At 44.9% G+C, this 14483-nt stretch overlaps 1 protein-coding gene and 1 long non-coding RNA gene across 3 annotated transcripts in view; one reads left to right on the forward strand and one right to left on the reverse strand.

The window, feature by feature from the left end:
* LOC128413665 (broad substrate specificity ATP-binding cassette transporter ABCG2-like) overlaps positions 1–13400 on the reverse strand; it is a 38428-nt gene extending 25028 nt beyond the window's left edge. Inside the window, exons 1-6 of one of the 2 annotated variants that reach the window (XM_053387930.1) lie at positions 13292–13400; positions 10103–10402; positions 6909–6968; positions 4375–4489; positions 2890–3042; positions 1698–1855 (exon numbers count right to left, since the gene is read on the reverse strand). In XM_053387930.1, the coding sequence (XP_053243905.1) occupies positions 1698–1855; positions 2890–3042; positions 4375–4489; positions 6909–6968; positions 10103–10392 (776 nt within the window). In that variant the 5' untranslated portion in view covers positions 10393–10402; positions 13292–13400. The other variant, XM_053387929.1, reaches the window with a different exon arrangement.
* Positions 12994–13734, forward strand: LOC128413667 (uncharacterized). The gene is made up of 2 exons (XR_008330395.1): positions 12994–13052; positions 13484–13734. It is a non-coding gene; the product is annotated as an uncharacterized LOC128413667 (long non-coding RNA).
* Positions 13735–14483: the final 749 nt, after the last annotated feature.

The following is a 14483-nucleotide window of genomic DNA, read 5'->3' on the forward strand; positions in this document are numbered from 1 at the left end:
AGAGGGCCTTCTCGGTGGTGGTGCCCGCCCTGTGGAACGCCCTCCCTTCAGATGTGAAGGAAATAAGCAGCTATCTTTTTTTAAAAAGACACCTGAAGGCAGCCCTGTTTAGGGAAGTTTTTAATATTTGGTGCTGTATTGTTTTTAACACTTGATTGGAAGCCGCCCAGAGTGGCTGGGGAAACTCAGCCAGATAGGCAGGGTATAAATTATAAATTATTATTATTATTATTATAACAGGGCCAGTGGTCAGGGATGGTGGGAATTGTAGTCACAAAACATTTTGAAGGCTGAGTTTGGGGGTGCCTAACCTAGAGGACCCGATGTACAGCCCCTTAAGATCACAAGGAAATCACTGCTGCATGAGACCAGACACCCATTCGGTTCAGAATCATGTTCTTACAGTGGCCAACCAGGTGTCTATGGGGAGTCCATGACCAGGACCTGAGCACAATCTCTTTCTCCTCTCCAGCAGCTGGTATTCTGACAGTGGAGGGTAGAAAATATGCATCATGCTTGGTGCCACAGATGGCCTTTATCCTCTGTGAATCTGAGGACAATGATGGCAGAAAGGCAGGGTAGAAATAAATATATTGGTCCATCACTGCAGACCCTGCAGGTGTCCCTATTTCCCTATTTCCCAGGGACAGTCACAGATTTGCAGAAGCCGTCCCGGTGTCCGATTTGATCCTGGAATTTGATCCTGGAATAGGATGTTCCTATTTTCATTGGAGAAATGATTTCCCGAGGGATTTTTTTCCCAGTCGGGACTCGCCGGAACACAGTTCCGGCACCTCTCAGGTGAGCGCCATTGCCACTCTAAGAGAACAAAAGAGGCGTTCATAGTGAGTTCTGGCACCTCTTTGTCTAGAAAAACAGCACTGGGAGTCCCTATTTTCATTGGAGAAATTTTGGAGGGTATGGTAGGATATATATATATATATATATATATATATATATATATATATGTGGCATTGCTATTATTATTATTATTATTATTATTATTATTATTATTATTATTACACACACATTATTATGGCCCAAAGACCCGCAAAAACAATTCTGAAAAATTGTTTCATAATCAAAACTACGGTGGACGCTCAGGTTGCAAATGTGATCTGTGCGGGAGGCACGTTTGCAACCTGCAGCACCACATCTGTGCACGCGCAGGTTGCACTTCTGCGCAAGTGTGACTGCCAAAACCCGGAAGTAACCCGTTTCGGTACTTCTGGGTTTCGGCGGGTCTGTAACCCGAAAAAACACAACCTGAAGCATCTGTAACCTGAGGTATGACTGTATTATTATTACAGTGGTACCTCGGGTTACATACGCTTCAGGTTACAGACTCTGCTAACCCAGAATAGTGCTTCAGGTTAAGAACTTTGCTTCAGGATGAGAACAGAAATCGTGCTCTGGCGGCACGGCGGCAGCAGCAGGAGGCCCCATTAGCTAAAGTGGTGCTTCAGGTTAAGAACAGTTTCAGGTTAAGAACGGACCTCCAGAACGAATTAAGTACTTAACCCGAGGTACCACTGTATTCACACATTATTTATTATGGCCCAAAGACCTGAAAAAACAATTTTGAAAAATTGTTTCATAATGAAAACTATTATTATTATTATTATTATTATTATTATTATTATTATTATTATCCTCAAGCACTTTCAAGGGTTTCCAGAAGGGATAGCGCTTCTTACCTCTTTAGCAGGAGGAGAACAGCATTGGCAGTGCTGGCATCGAGGCCTGTAGTGGGTTCATCAAGGAACAGCACTGGTGGTTCGGTGATCAGTTCCATTGCTATATTAGTCCTTTTCCGTTCTCCCCCAGACACGCCTCGAATCAATTCAGTTCCTACCTGCAAAAAAATTAATTTAGGCATACCAAGCGTGCATCAGACACCGGAAAAACACCTCTCAGCTTGGTATTCAAGCTGAGAAGTTAGAAAGCTATACAGTTACTGACTGACACCTGTGTGCATGAAAGCAGCTTCTGTCCCAACCCCTTTTTCTTTGTGCTTCCTGGAACAAGCAAGAAGCCCTGTGGAATGGTTCCCAGCTCAAGTGTATAAAATCTCTCTAAAAGGGAGATTTTACAGCCTGCATCTTTTCCAACCCAAAGATTGCACGATCCTTTTTGTAAGGAAACCAAATCATTTTCTTTTTAAGTTATTTGTTCATCTTTGTTTCGCTACCAGCAGATAGAGACTTGTTTGCTGTAACTTCTGCAAAAACTCTGTGAATAGATAGCTTCACTTATATGGAAAGCTAAGTGTCTGTGATTTATTCTAACCTAAGTATTTTGTGGGTAACAGTTGTTTAAAGGTGGATGAAGGCATAAGTAAATCTAACCAAGTTTTAAGGTGCATTGAGCAATCACCACTGTGCTAACTCTGCTACAAGGGAGTAAAGATATTTCTTCCAAACCTCTCTCTCTAACATGGGGTGGGTAAAGGTAAAGGGACCCCTGACCATTAGGTCCAGTCGTGACCGACTCTGGGGTTGCAGCGCTCATCTTGCTTTATTGGCCGTGGGAGCCGGCGTACAGCTTCCGGGTCATGTGGCCGGCATGACTAAGCCGCTTCTGGCGAACCAGAGCAGCGCACGGAAACACCGTTTACCTTTCCTTCGGAGCGGTACCTATTTATCTACTTGCACTTTGACGTGCTTTCGAACTGCTAGGTTGGCAGGAGCAGGGACCGAGCGACGGGAGCTCACCCCATTGCGCGGATTCGAACTGCCAACCTTCTGATCGGCAAGTCCTAGGCTCTGTGGTTTAACCCGCAGTGCCACCCGTGTCCCAGGGGGTGGCCACACTATTAACACTAGGTTTGTGCTAACAGCTATGGGAATATCAGCAAAACCTTTTAAATTACCCCCAAGATGTGCTCACCTTAGTATCAGCCACTTTGCTCAGCCCCAGCTCATTGATAATCTGGACCACACGCTCTTCCTTCTCCTGAAAGCTGATAGTGTTCGGAAGCCGCAAGGCTGCTGAAAAGAGCAGATTCTCCCTCACTGTCATTGTTCCCATGACAACATCATCCTGAAAGCAGAATATTTTGACTGTAAGAAAGCACATGCAAAGGAATATCCTTCCCTCCGCCCTGCCATTCCAGGTGCAGAAACTGAATGGACTAGCAGCTGACTCTTACTTCAAGAAAGCCCCTTAATTTTAATGGGTCTACTCTCTGTTTAGGCCCCATCTGCCCTATAAATTCAAAGCAGCACCATACCATGTTAAACAGCCATGGCTTCCCCCTCAGAATCCTGGGAGCTGTTGTTTGTTAAGGTTGCTATTGACGGACAGAGTCTTGCAGTAAATAAAAAAAGACCACGCAGAGTCAAAGGTCCAAAAGAAAAAACTTTTACAGTGGTACCTTGGCTCTCAAATGCCTTGGTACTCAAACAACTTGGAACCCAAACACTGCAAACCCGGAAGTAAGTGTTCCGGTTTGCAAACTTTTTCCGAAAGCTGAACATGCTCTGTTTTGAGTGCCACACTTCCGTTTTCAGTGTTACGCTGAGGTCTGTCTGTTTTTGCTATTTATTTTGTGTTTTTGCGACTCGTTTTGTTTTGTTTTGTTTTGGTGACTGTGTGGGACCCAGTTCAGCTACTGATTGATTGATTGTGTGACTGCAGTACATTGTTTATTGCTTTCATTTTATGGATCAATGGTCTCGTTAGATAGTAAAATCCATCTTAAATTGCTGTTTTAGGGGTGGTTTTTAAAAGTCTGGAACAGATTAATCCATTTTGCATTACTTTCTATGGGAAAGCATGCCTTGGTTTTGGAACGCTTTGGTTTTGGAACAGACTTCCGGAACGGATAAAGCTTGAGAACCAAGGTACCACTGCCCTAAAAGGCAAAAGCTTGTTACAAAAAACTTCAGACACACAAGGTACAAATGAAAGTTAGAGAGAGTGATAGAGAGCAGTTCGCTGAGTGCAGGAATTTCTCTCTCCTGGCTCAGTGTGACCTTGAGATAGTCAAAACAATATTTGCATCAGAAATGAACCTTCTAGAATCTTCCAGAATTTTCTAGCACTTTCCAGTTTCTGCCCACAAAAACTTTAGTCATAACAGTTAGGAGGCCCTTATTCCCCTCACAGACCTACAGTTCTCAAAGTGGTTTAACAGTCAGTCCTTCTTCCAAGGGAACTCTGGGAATTGTAGTTCTGTGAGTAGGAAGAAGAGTCTCAAAACTCTCAGCAACTCTAGTTCCCAGGATTCTTTGGGGGGAAGCCACGGCTATCTGAAGTGGTATGATAGTGCTTTGACTGTGTCGTGCGGATGCGTGCTTATCACCCCAAGAACTGGGGTGGCGGGGGAAACAGATATAGCAGAATCAAAATTCAAAAGGCTGAGACACTCACCTGAACTACATATCCTGAGATGCACTTGAAATTGGGAGGTTGTGGGACACCATCTATGAGAACATCCCCTGACAAGCCGGCAGGATCTTTTCGGGCAGCCAAAACATCTAGGAGGCTAAAAGTAAAGGATGCAACAGTTGTTCAGTTGCAGACGACTCTGGGGTTGCGACGCTCACCTCACTTTACAGGCCAAGGGAGCCGGCGTTTGTCTACAGACAGTTTTTCCAGGTCATGTGGCCAGTATGACTAAGCCGCTTCTGGCGAACCAGAGCAATGCACGGAAACGCCATTTACCTTCCCGCCACAGTGGTACCTATTTATCTACTTGCACTGGCGTGCTTTTGAACTGCTAGGTTGGCAGGAGCTGGGACTGAGCAACGGGAGCTCACCCCGTTGCGGGGATTCGAACCGCCAACCTTCTGATCGGGAAGCCCAAGAGGCTCAGTGGTTTAGACCACAGCGCCACCCGTGTCTCTAGGTGGCTAGAGATGGTAAAATGTTCTGTCAAGTCCTCCTGCTTTTGAGACTACGATTTCCAACAGGGATAATACAGTGGTGCCTCGCAAGACGAAATTAATCCATTCCACGAGTCTCTTCGTCTTGCGGTTTTTTCGTCTTGCGAAGCACGGCTATTAGCGGCTTAGCGGCTATTAGCGGCTTAGCAGCTATTAACGGCTTAGCGGCTTTAAGAAAAAGGAAACAAACTCGCAAGAACTCGCAAGATGTTTCGTCTTACGAAGCAAGCCCATAGGGAAATTCGTCTTGCGGAACGACTCAAAAAACGGAAAACTCTTTCGTCTTGCACGTTTTTCGTCTTGCGAGGCATTCGTCTTGCGAGGTACCACTGTAATGAACAACACAGCGAGGTCTTTTTCTGGACCCAAACTCTGAGGACTGTGTTATTACTAACCAGCTCTAGAAGAGACATTCTCACTCTAAAAACACTGAGAAGCAAAAAAAAAAATTTCATATAAAACGAACTAATGAGGAATTCAAATCTTGTACTAAGGAAGCCCATTGGAAAGCAAGCAAATGATGCTCTTAAATGGAACATTGGAGAAACAGGTTATTACAATAGTACCTTGGTTTGCATACGTCTTGGTTTGCATACGTTTTGGATTACAAACACGTCAAACCCGGAAGCGCATGCCCCGGTTTGCAACCTTTTCTTGCATTACAACCCATTTTTTCTGATTACGAACAATCTTTTTTTGGAGGCCCCACTGGAGAAAGCGTGCCTTGGGTTGCAACCTGTTTTGGTTTACAAACAGACTTCCTGGACGCATTATGGTTGTAAACCAAGGTACCACTGTAGTGGATTATTGCTATGAATGGTGCCAATACTTTGGTCTGGCAGGGCTCCTTTTGCGCCATTACTGCACGATAAGAAGAAATTCAGCAGCTGTGTTGGTGCTGCCATCACTGTATCTGCAGGCTGAGAAAAGCCTCATTTTCTTTTTTGTCCACTGTCCCTATTTTTCAGGGACAGTCCTGGATTTACAGATGCCGTCCCAGTTTCTGATTTGATCCTGGAATGTCCAGCTTTTCCTTAAAGGTAAAGGGACCCCTGACCATTAGGTCCAGTTGTGACCGACTCTGGGGTTGAGGCACTCATCTCGCTTTATTGGCCGAGGGAGCCGGCGTACAGATTCTGGGTCATGTGGCCAGCATGACTAAGCTGCTTCTGGCAAACCAGAGCAGTGCACGGAAACGCCGTTTACCTTCCCGCCGGAGTGATACCTATTTATCTACTTGCACTTTGATGTGCTTTCGAACTGCTAGGTGGGCAGGAGCAGGGACCGAGCAACGGGAGCTCACCCCATCGCGGGGATTCGAACCGCCAACCTTCTGATCGGCAAGTCCTAGGCTCTGGACGCCCCTATTTTCATCGGAGAAATGTTGGAGGGTATGGAGTTATCCAACCCCCGAGCCATTTGAAGGCAGCGTTGTATAGGGAAGCTTTTTTTAATGTTAAATGTTTTATTATGTTTTTATATATGTTGGAAGCTGCCCAGAGAGGTTGGGGAAACCCAGTCAGATGGGTGGGGTGTAAGTAATAATGATGATGATGATGATGGAATAGGGCACCCCTTTTTTCACTTTAGAAATGTTGCAGGGTATGCAGTTGTTTAAAGCAGAGGCACCCTTTCAAATGGCAGCCCCAATTACATGTGACTTCAAATAGCATTCTTCAAGCACAATTTATACGCAATTTGGATTTTAAAGCCAATTCACAGCTTCACAGGCTTGCTTTGAAACCTGAGGAAGTGGATCTGGAAGGGAGATTTGTAATCCTTTCTTTCCTGGACCTTTCTTCTTTCTTAATCCTCTTCCCCCAAACTGCTCTCCATTCCATAAGTAGGGGATGGGGACAGGCTTCTGGGCAAGCGGTTTCGACAGAGAAAGGAAAATCCTCACCCATCTTCAAAGCATGTGCCAGTAGCTTCTAATTAAATAACAATAGTCCAAAAATCAAAGCTTTCTGATAACAGATTTGCCACACCACTTGGCATTTGGCCTTAAGATATACTCACGAAGATTTGCCGCTTCCTGTTGGTCCCAGGATAGCATTCATGCCTGGTTTCATGATGCCACTAGAAGTAAAAATGAATAAAAAGGAGGTTCAGTTTATCAATTGTTTTCTGCGTGATCTATGTGGCATAATGACATCAGATCCTTTCCCCATGTCTTCTGCCACACCAACATTTTGTTACAGAAATTTCCGTTCTGGAATTGTTGGTGATATAAATGGTTCACCTGCTATTATTCTGCTCATAATTTTATTCCTCCACCGGCCCACAGGTGTTTGTGAAATCCTATATTTGGTGTTGAATCTGGATTCCTTAATACCTCCTCTTCCATTTTAAAATACCAAGTTTCTGGCCCGTATGTATGGAAATATACAAAGAAACCTATGCCCCGCCCACAGCCGGATTTACCGGATTTTTTGCTCCATAAGACGCACCTAATTTTTAGAGGAGGAAAACAAGAAAAAAAATATTCTGAACGAAACTGTGGATGTATGATTTTTGTGGTTCATGCTGTGGCCACATACATGATATGTGATTTGACGGTGAGTTTGGGGTAGCCCAATGCAAAAATCCTGAGGATCCATGTGGATCCGTGCTTTGTAACCAAGTTTTTGCGCCATTGCGGCCCCACGAAACAGTGGATGTGTGATTTTTTTGGTGCAGGCTGTGGCCATGGACATGCTATGCAATCTGATGGTAAATTTGGGGTGACTCAATTCAAAAATCCTGAGGATCCATAGGCTTTTACCTCCCCCCTCCCAGGCAGCCTCCTTTATTGCTAGCGTCCCTTATCTCCCTCCTGATCGCTTGACGATCAGCTGCTTCCTTTCAACACCCCCTTCCCTCTTGTTTACCTTAGTGTCCTTTGCTTAGCTGGAGCAGTTTTTTGCTCCTCTTCTTCTTCTAATTTCTCTCCTCATTGCTTTAATCTTCCTGTCTCCTCTCCTTGCAAGTTCACTGTCTTTACCTCCCCCCTCCCAGGCAGCCTCCTTTATTGCTAGAGTCCCTTATCTCCCCTCCCGATCGCTTGCTGATCAGCTGATCAGTGGCTTCGTTTCAACACCTCCTTCCCTCTTTCTAAAAAAATAAAAAAGCATGATCTGCTTTTCGCCCCTGGGCAATTCGGCTCCAGGGACCACGCATTCGCTCCATAAGACGTACAGACAAAAAAAAAAAAAGACATTTCCTCTTAATTTTTAGGAGGAAAAAACTGTGTCTTATGGAGCGAAAAATACGGTATCTGACTTTTAGAAGACATCTGAAGGCAGCTCTGTTTAGGGAAGTTTTTAATGTTTGATGTTTTATTGTGTTTTTAATACTCTGTTGGGAGCTGCCCAGAGTGGCTGGGAAAACCTGGCCAGATGGGTGGGGTATAAGTAATAAAATATTATTATTATTATTGGTTTCCAATCTTCTCACTTTAAAAAGGAAGTCAAATGAAAGGAAAGCTATCCCCCTAGAATTTCTCAAGGCTTGAGGAAGTTTGTGCACATAACACTCTATTGTTTTCCAAATTTGGATGCTTTTCATGTGCCTGCCCCTATAATTGTTTGAGCTATCAGATTGGCACTTGCATAATGTGGACCTTGCAGAGTAATTTAGTGGCTCTGGGCAGCAGCAGCAGTAGCAGCAGCAGCAGCATTGTGATGGCTTGGGATTCGGACTCGGAGGCTGAACCTGAGGAATCCCAGCCTGCACAGGAATCCCCACCTCCAGAACCAGCTGAGCCGGGGCTGGGGCTTGAGCCTGAAGGGTCCTCACCTGTGCTGGATCCTCAGGTGCAGGCACCAGCTGAGTCTGCTCTGGCTCCTGAGGTGATGGAGGACCCATTGCCTGCAGGTGCTCCACTCTCAGCCCCGTCAGGGGAAGCTGAGGTTGCCTCTGGGTCCGGTAACCCTCCAGCCTCTCCTGAGCTGCAGAGGCTCAGGGCAGAGAGGCGGAGGGAACTAAGTTCCTGCAGGAGGAGTGCTCACCTCCAGGCCAGGAGAGGCAAATCACCTGTGGACCGGGGCTGCCCTGTGCCTCAGGGCAGATAAAAGCCAGTCAGCCCCAGCCCCAGGTTGCGGGAGCAACATTGTTGGTAGCCTGTTCCTGCCTGCACCCTGTCCTGCTCTCCTGCCAGAGTTCCTGCCCTCACCCGACTCCCTGTCTTGGACCCAGCTTCAGCTTTGATGGACAGCCTCCATACCGCACCATTGACCTCGGACTGGACTCGGACCTCGCCTCTCGGTTAGCCCCCAGGACCAGCACAAGCATCCTGAAGGGAGAAACCCATTCTCTTGATGGGAAGCTCAAGTCTCCCCAAGGGAAATGTCACATCTAACATGTGGTACATTCCTCCAGCAAATAAAACAACAGAATTAAATCACAGCAGGTTTATAGGCAGAGGCCGAGCTGAAGAATGGGATTGGATGCTCCTTTTTGACCTATTAAAGGTGCCTGTTTCTGTCACACATGAGGGTCCTGCTTCAGTAATGTATTCTCCCCATCTTTATGTCATATTTTCTCTTCACCCTGCTTCCCAGCTGGCTTGCTGTAGACGTGAGACTCCCAAAGGCACATCCAGCACTTTAAGGCTGGGCTTTTTTCTCCGCACACAAAATCTCGGCAAAGATAGTGATCCTTTCAGAATTGTGCCATTAACTAAACAATTGATATTGGGAACCCCTCCCCAAAACAAACGGCACCTAAAACTTCAGCTCACCCATTCCACTTACTATCTGAATACATTTATTGTCTTGAGCTCTCAATGAAGTACCGTATTTTTTGCTCTATAAGACACACCAGACCATAAGATGCACCTAGTTTTTGGAGGAGGAAAACAAGAAAAAAAATATTCTGAATCCCAGAAGCCAGAACAGCAAGAGGGATCGCTGCACAGTGAAAGCAGCAATCCCTCTTGCTGTTCTGGCTTCTGGGATAGCTGCGCAGCCTGCATTCGCTCCATAAGACACACACACATTTCCCCTTACTTTTTAGGAGGGAAAAAGTGAGTCTTATAGAGCAAAAAATACGGTACTGTTTGATACATTACTGTATTTTAATATTGTGTTGGAAGCCGCCCAGAGTAGCTGGGGAAACAGCCAGATGGGCGAGGTATACATAAAAAATTATTATTAGTAGTAGTATTAGTATTAGTATTAGTATTATGACTTCTCCCAAAATTCTCTGTTAAGACGCATATTGCATGCACTTACTAGACGTTATGAAGGATTTTCTTCTCCACCACTTTCCGTTTGCACAGGGGTCCCCGGGACTGCTTGATGGAATACTGGATGCTGTGGAAACTCACCACTGATCCCCGAGGGGATCGGAGAGATTCTCTGGTTGGGACTGAACGCAGGAACGGACCCCCTCGTTCTGGTTCATTCCCAGCAGATGCATTCCTAGGGTTGGACACAGCTGTTGTTCCTGGACCGTTGCTGCATGTGTCAAACTCTATCGGCCCAACGCTGACAGAGTCTTCGATTTTCTCCAAGGTTCCCATCTGTCACTGCCTGAAATATTAAAATGCATTGAATTCGCTTTTGAACACTTTACAGCGGATTTGAAGCACTCCCTTTGAGGATTCCGAGAAATGTTAAGAATCCCGTCATTTCTACAGCACTTTCAAGGCACAAATTATCGTCATCCCCAAAATAACATGCCTAAAATCTACCAGGCTTTACGGAAAGATTACATAAGGGTTTTCTGCAGGCTTGCAAATATAACAGACACAACACAAAAGGAAAAAGGGATTGGGAGGGAAGAAGAAAATAAACAAGCACAGGCACAATTTCTTAAGGTGACATAGTTATTATAATTTTCACTTGGATGGAGACCATTCAGGGAGCAGAGGAGTCAAATGGCAGCTGGGCTCTTTCTCTGCTGGTGGATTGGGCCCCGTTATCCCACTGAGATACAGGCAGCTCTCAACCTACGAAGGGGTTACGCTCTGGATAAAGCATGTAAAGCCAAAATTGCGTATAGTCAAAATACATTGGGTTCAATGTCGGGGGCGATTGCCAAAGTCTTTCCCCCCAGATGCCTTCCTTCCTTTTTTAAATCCTTTTTTTTTTTTTTTTGCTAAGCACGTAAAACCAGTGGCATAGCATGGGTTGACAGTGCCCAGGGCAAGGCATGTATTCTTAGTACCACTTGCCGATAGGCTGGAATGAAGGGGCAATAGCTCAGCGACCTACCCAAGTGGCAGCTGCCATGCCCCATGAGCGTTGAGCATGGCGGAAAGCTGAATGTGCTCAAGTTAGATGTGCTTGAGTTACCTGTACTCTCTTACAGCAGTTTTGTAACTGAGATTACACTTCCTGTTTCACAGACCAGGGATCACGAAGATAAGATCTAATTCTTTGCCCTAGACAACTGGACCTGAGCCATCTATATTTTATGATATGGTTGTATAGATATAAATTTATGAATAATTCTAATCAAGCTTCATTCCACTGTATAAGCAAACCAGCTGACCTCATTTTTGCTCAGTATGTAGTATTCTAATAGGAGCTAGGTGTTCACTTAGCAATTCGAGAGCTTGTTAAAAGTACTGAAACAGGAATGAAACAACGGGCACAGTCCTCTGTGCAGTTCCCATTCATTGCACAACAGACAATAGAAAATGGAAGAAATACAGTGTTTACATTTCTGATACTGCAATCCTATAAGATAAATACAAGAGTCCCATCAGTATTGGCATTCTGCGGGCTCCTGAAGACATACCTGTTAAAACACGGATTCCAGTGAACTGAACTTTATTATTTCAGCTGTTTTTCACTCTTTTAACTGTTACACATTTTTAATTGTCTATTTAACTAGGGATGTTTTAATGCTCAATAGATTTGTTATGTAATAATAATAATAATAATAAACATATATGTCTATCCAGAAGCCCCACTGAATTCAGAATAAGGTTTGCGGAACTCAATGAGACTTTCCTTTGAGCAGACAATTTTACTGCAAGCCAGAACATCCCCAGATCAACTCATTCTTCCAATACGAATTCACACAAGCCACTATCCACCTCAGATCCTGCCACTGTGGCCACAATCCCACACCGCAGTCTAGCAATAATATCAGCCTACTTTACTGGAAGCTGCCTGATACTGAGTTGGCTCATTGGTCCACCTACCTGAATATTGCCCCCAGCAGCCTTTCTCAACCTTGCCCCATCCCATGTTCTTGAACTAAAACTCCCACCACCCCTGACCACTAGGCATGCTGGCTTGGAACGATGGGAGTTGTAGTACAACAACACCTGGGGACCAAAGGCTGGTCTACACACTAGAACTGGCCGGAGCTCTCCAGAATTTTAGGCAGGAGTTCTTTCTGTCCTGGCTCTACCTGGAAACAGCAGGGATCGAACCTGGACGCTCACGTATTGAAAGAAGATGTTCTAGCACTGAGCCATGGCCCTGGCCCTAAAATACAGGTGAACTATATTCTTATTATTATTACCTGCCTTTCACCCTGAGGTCCCAGGGCAGGTTACAGCGTTAAAACACAATACCGAAAACTTACAATCACAAAATTAAGGTGAGTCCTAAAACAAAAGCCAGGGTAATAAGGAGCATCTTAAGTATTTTCTGGAAGCTGCCCGACGCAACTCTTTGGGGAATTATAGAATTGTAGAGTTGGAAGGGACCAAAAAGATTATCTCGTCCAAACCAGGAATCTTTTGCTCAAACCCACGACCCTGAGATTAAGTGTCTCCTGCTCTACTGACTGAGCTAATGGAACAACAAATCTGCAAATTGTTATTAATTCTGAATATTATCTTGCCCTCGTTCTGTTTCTTTACTTATGAAGAAAACTCACAGAGCAGAGAGGAGCACAGACAGGCTTTCAGAAGTCAAGATGATTAAAAGGAGACCTTTAACTGGATCATCCTCTACAAACTGATGCGAGTGCAAATTCAAGTTACAAACAAAGAACTCATGATCAGCCGTGTCTTCTGCATTAGGCCAATCCAAGGGGGGGGTGTCAAAAAGGACTTTTAAAAACCATTAAAGATTTTCTTGGTTTGCAAAAGCACATGCCTTGTCTTTTTTTCAGGTTGTACAGTCTTTCTTACATTTGTTGTGAGACATTAGTGTTGAGTACCGCCTTCTCCGTAGAGCAGCCCGGCAGACTCCCAGTCCTCTGAAAACTTAGCCCCAAGTAAGTAACACAAATTGCAGATAGCAGTGAGGCGAAAAGAGTGACAGGCAAACTAGCCATTACATAGCATCCTCTCTACTTCCAAATGCCCAAGCGGTTCAGTACCTCTTTGGTTCTGCTTGCTGCCCAAAAGCTCCCGGTCCGATTCAGCTCAGCTGCCTACAGGTCTCTCCCCAGCAGAACTGAAGGTGAAAACCGCTACTCCCTGGTTGCTGCTGACTCAGTTCAAGGCAACTTACATAAACTTTTGTTTGAGGAACTCTCATTAGCAGCTTCTGATGCTGATGGGAGTGTCAAATTACTGCTGTCACGCAATCTCCCCTGAGGTCACTGGAGGAGAAGTCACAAGCGAAGAGTCAGCGTTGCCTTTGTAAAGAGAATTTTAGCTGTATTTTTGTTGTGGTTGGCTTTTTTTCTTTTTCTTTTGGCAGATAGGGGGGTTTCGGAAGATCGTCAGAGATGTAGGAAAAAGAATCTTCCGGTTTTGAATTCGGAGACCTCCCCTTTGTCCCACTGATGATTGCACGTTTATCCCTGAAAAGCCGTGTAAGAAACTGCATGCAGGTTGCGAACATGACTGCCGGAATTCCTCCTGCTTCTTCAGGTTGCCGTTTGAACCTGAGCCCTGTTCTTGCCTCAATTTATAAATTGGACAGAAATAAAAAATCCTTTCCCCTTGCAATCTCTTTTTGCGTTGCTTCACAATGTAAACCAGTGGTGAAGTACAAGTAGGTTTTTACACACTCTCCCTAGAATAATATACCCTCCTCTCTGGATGACCTATTGCATAATAGGCCGTAAGGTTACCAGATTTTTTTTCCAATGAATCCAGGGACACTTTTCAGCTTCAATGGATTTTGTATGGGGACTGATCTGTAAATCCGGGGGCTGTCCCCAGAAAACAGGGACGTCTGGTAACCTTATAATACGGACATCAAACAAACAAAGAAAAACAAACTTTCCCACCCTAAATGTATTTTATACTATATGTATCTCACTGTCCTTTATTTGCTGTTGTGCATGTGGTTCCAGAATACTGTCCTGCAGTTTAAGTATAGTCGTATCTCGGAAGTCGAATGGAATCCATTCCGGAAGTCCGTTCGACTTCCAAAACGTTTGGAAACCAAAGCTCCTGCAGCCAATCAGAAGCCACGAAAGCAGCGTCAGACGTTTGGGTTCCAAAGAACGTTCGCAAACTGGGACACTCACTTCCAGGTTTGCGGAGTTCAGGAGCCAAAACGTTTGACTCGCAAGGTGTTTGACTTCTGAGGTATGGCTGTACAACACAGCCCCCTTTCTGCATCGCCTGCCTGGAAACGGCTTACTTCTGAGTAGACAGTGTCAAGCTCCATTTACAATAAAGGAATAAACACTCCATATGTTTCCTAAGAAATGGCTGGCTGAGGAAGCACTGCAATGAAATAATTTAAA

This window comes from Podarcis raffonei, chromosome 5, assembly GCF_027172205.1.
Source record: "Podarcis raffonei isolate rPodRaf1 chromosome 5, rPodRaf1.pri, whole genome shotgun sequence".
Classification (NCBI taxonomy): Eukaryota; Metazoa; Chordata; class Lepidosauria; order Squamata; family Lacertidae; genus Podarcis; species Podarcis raffonei.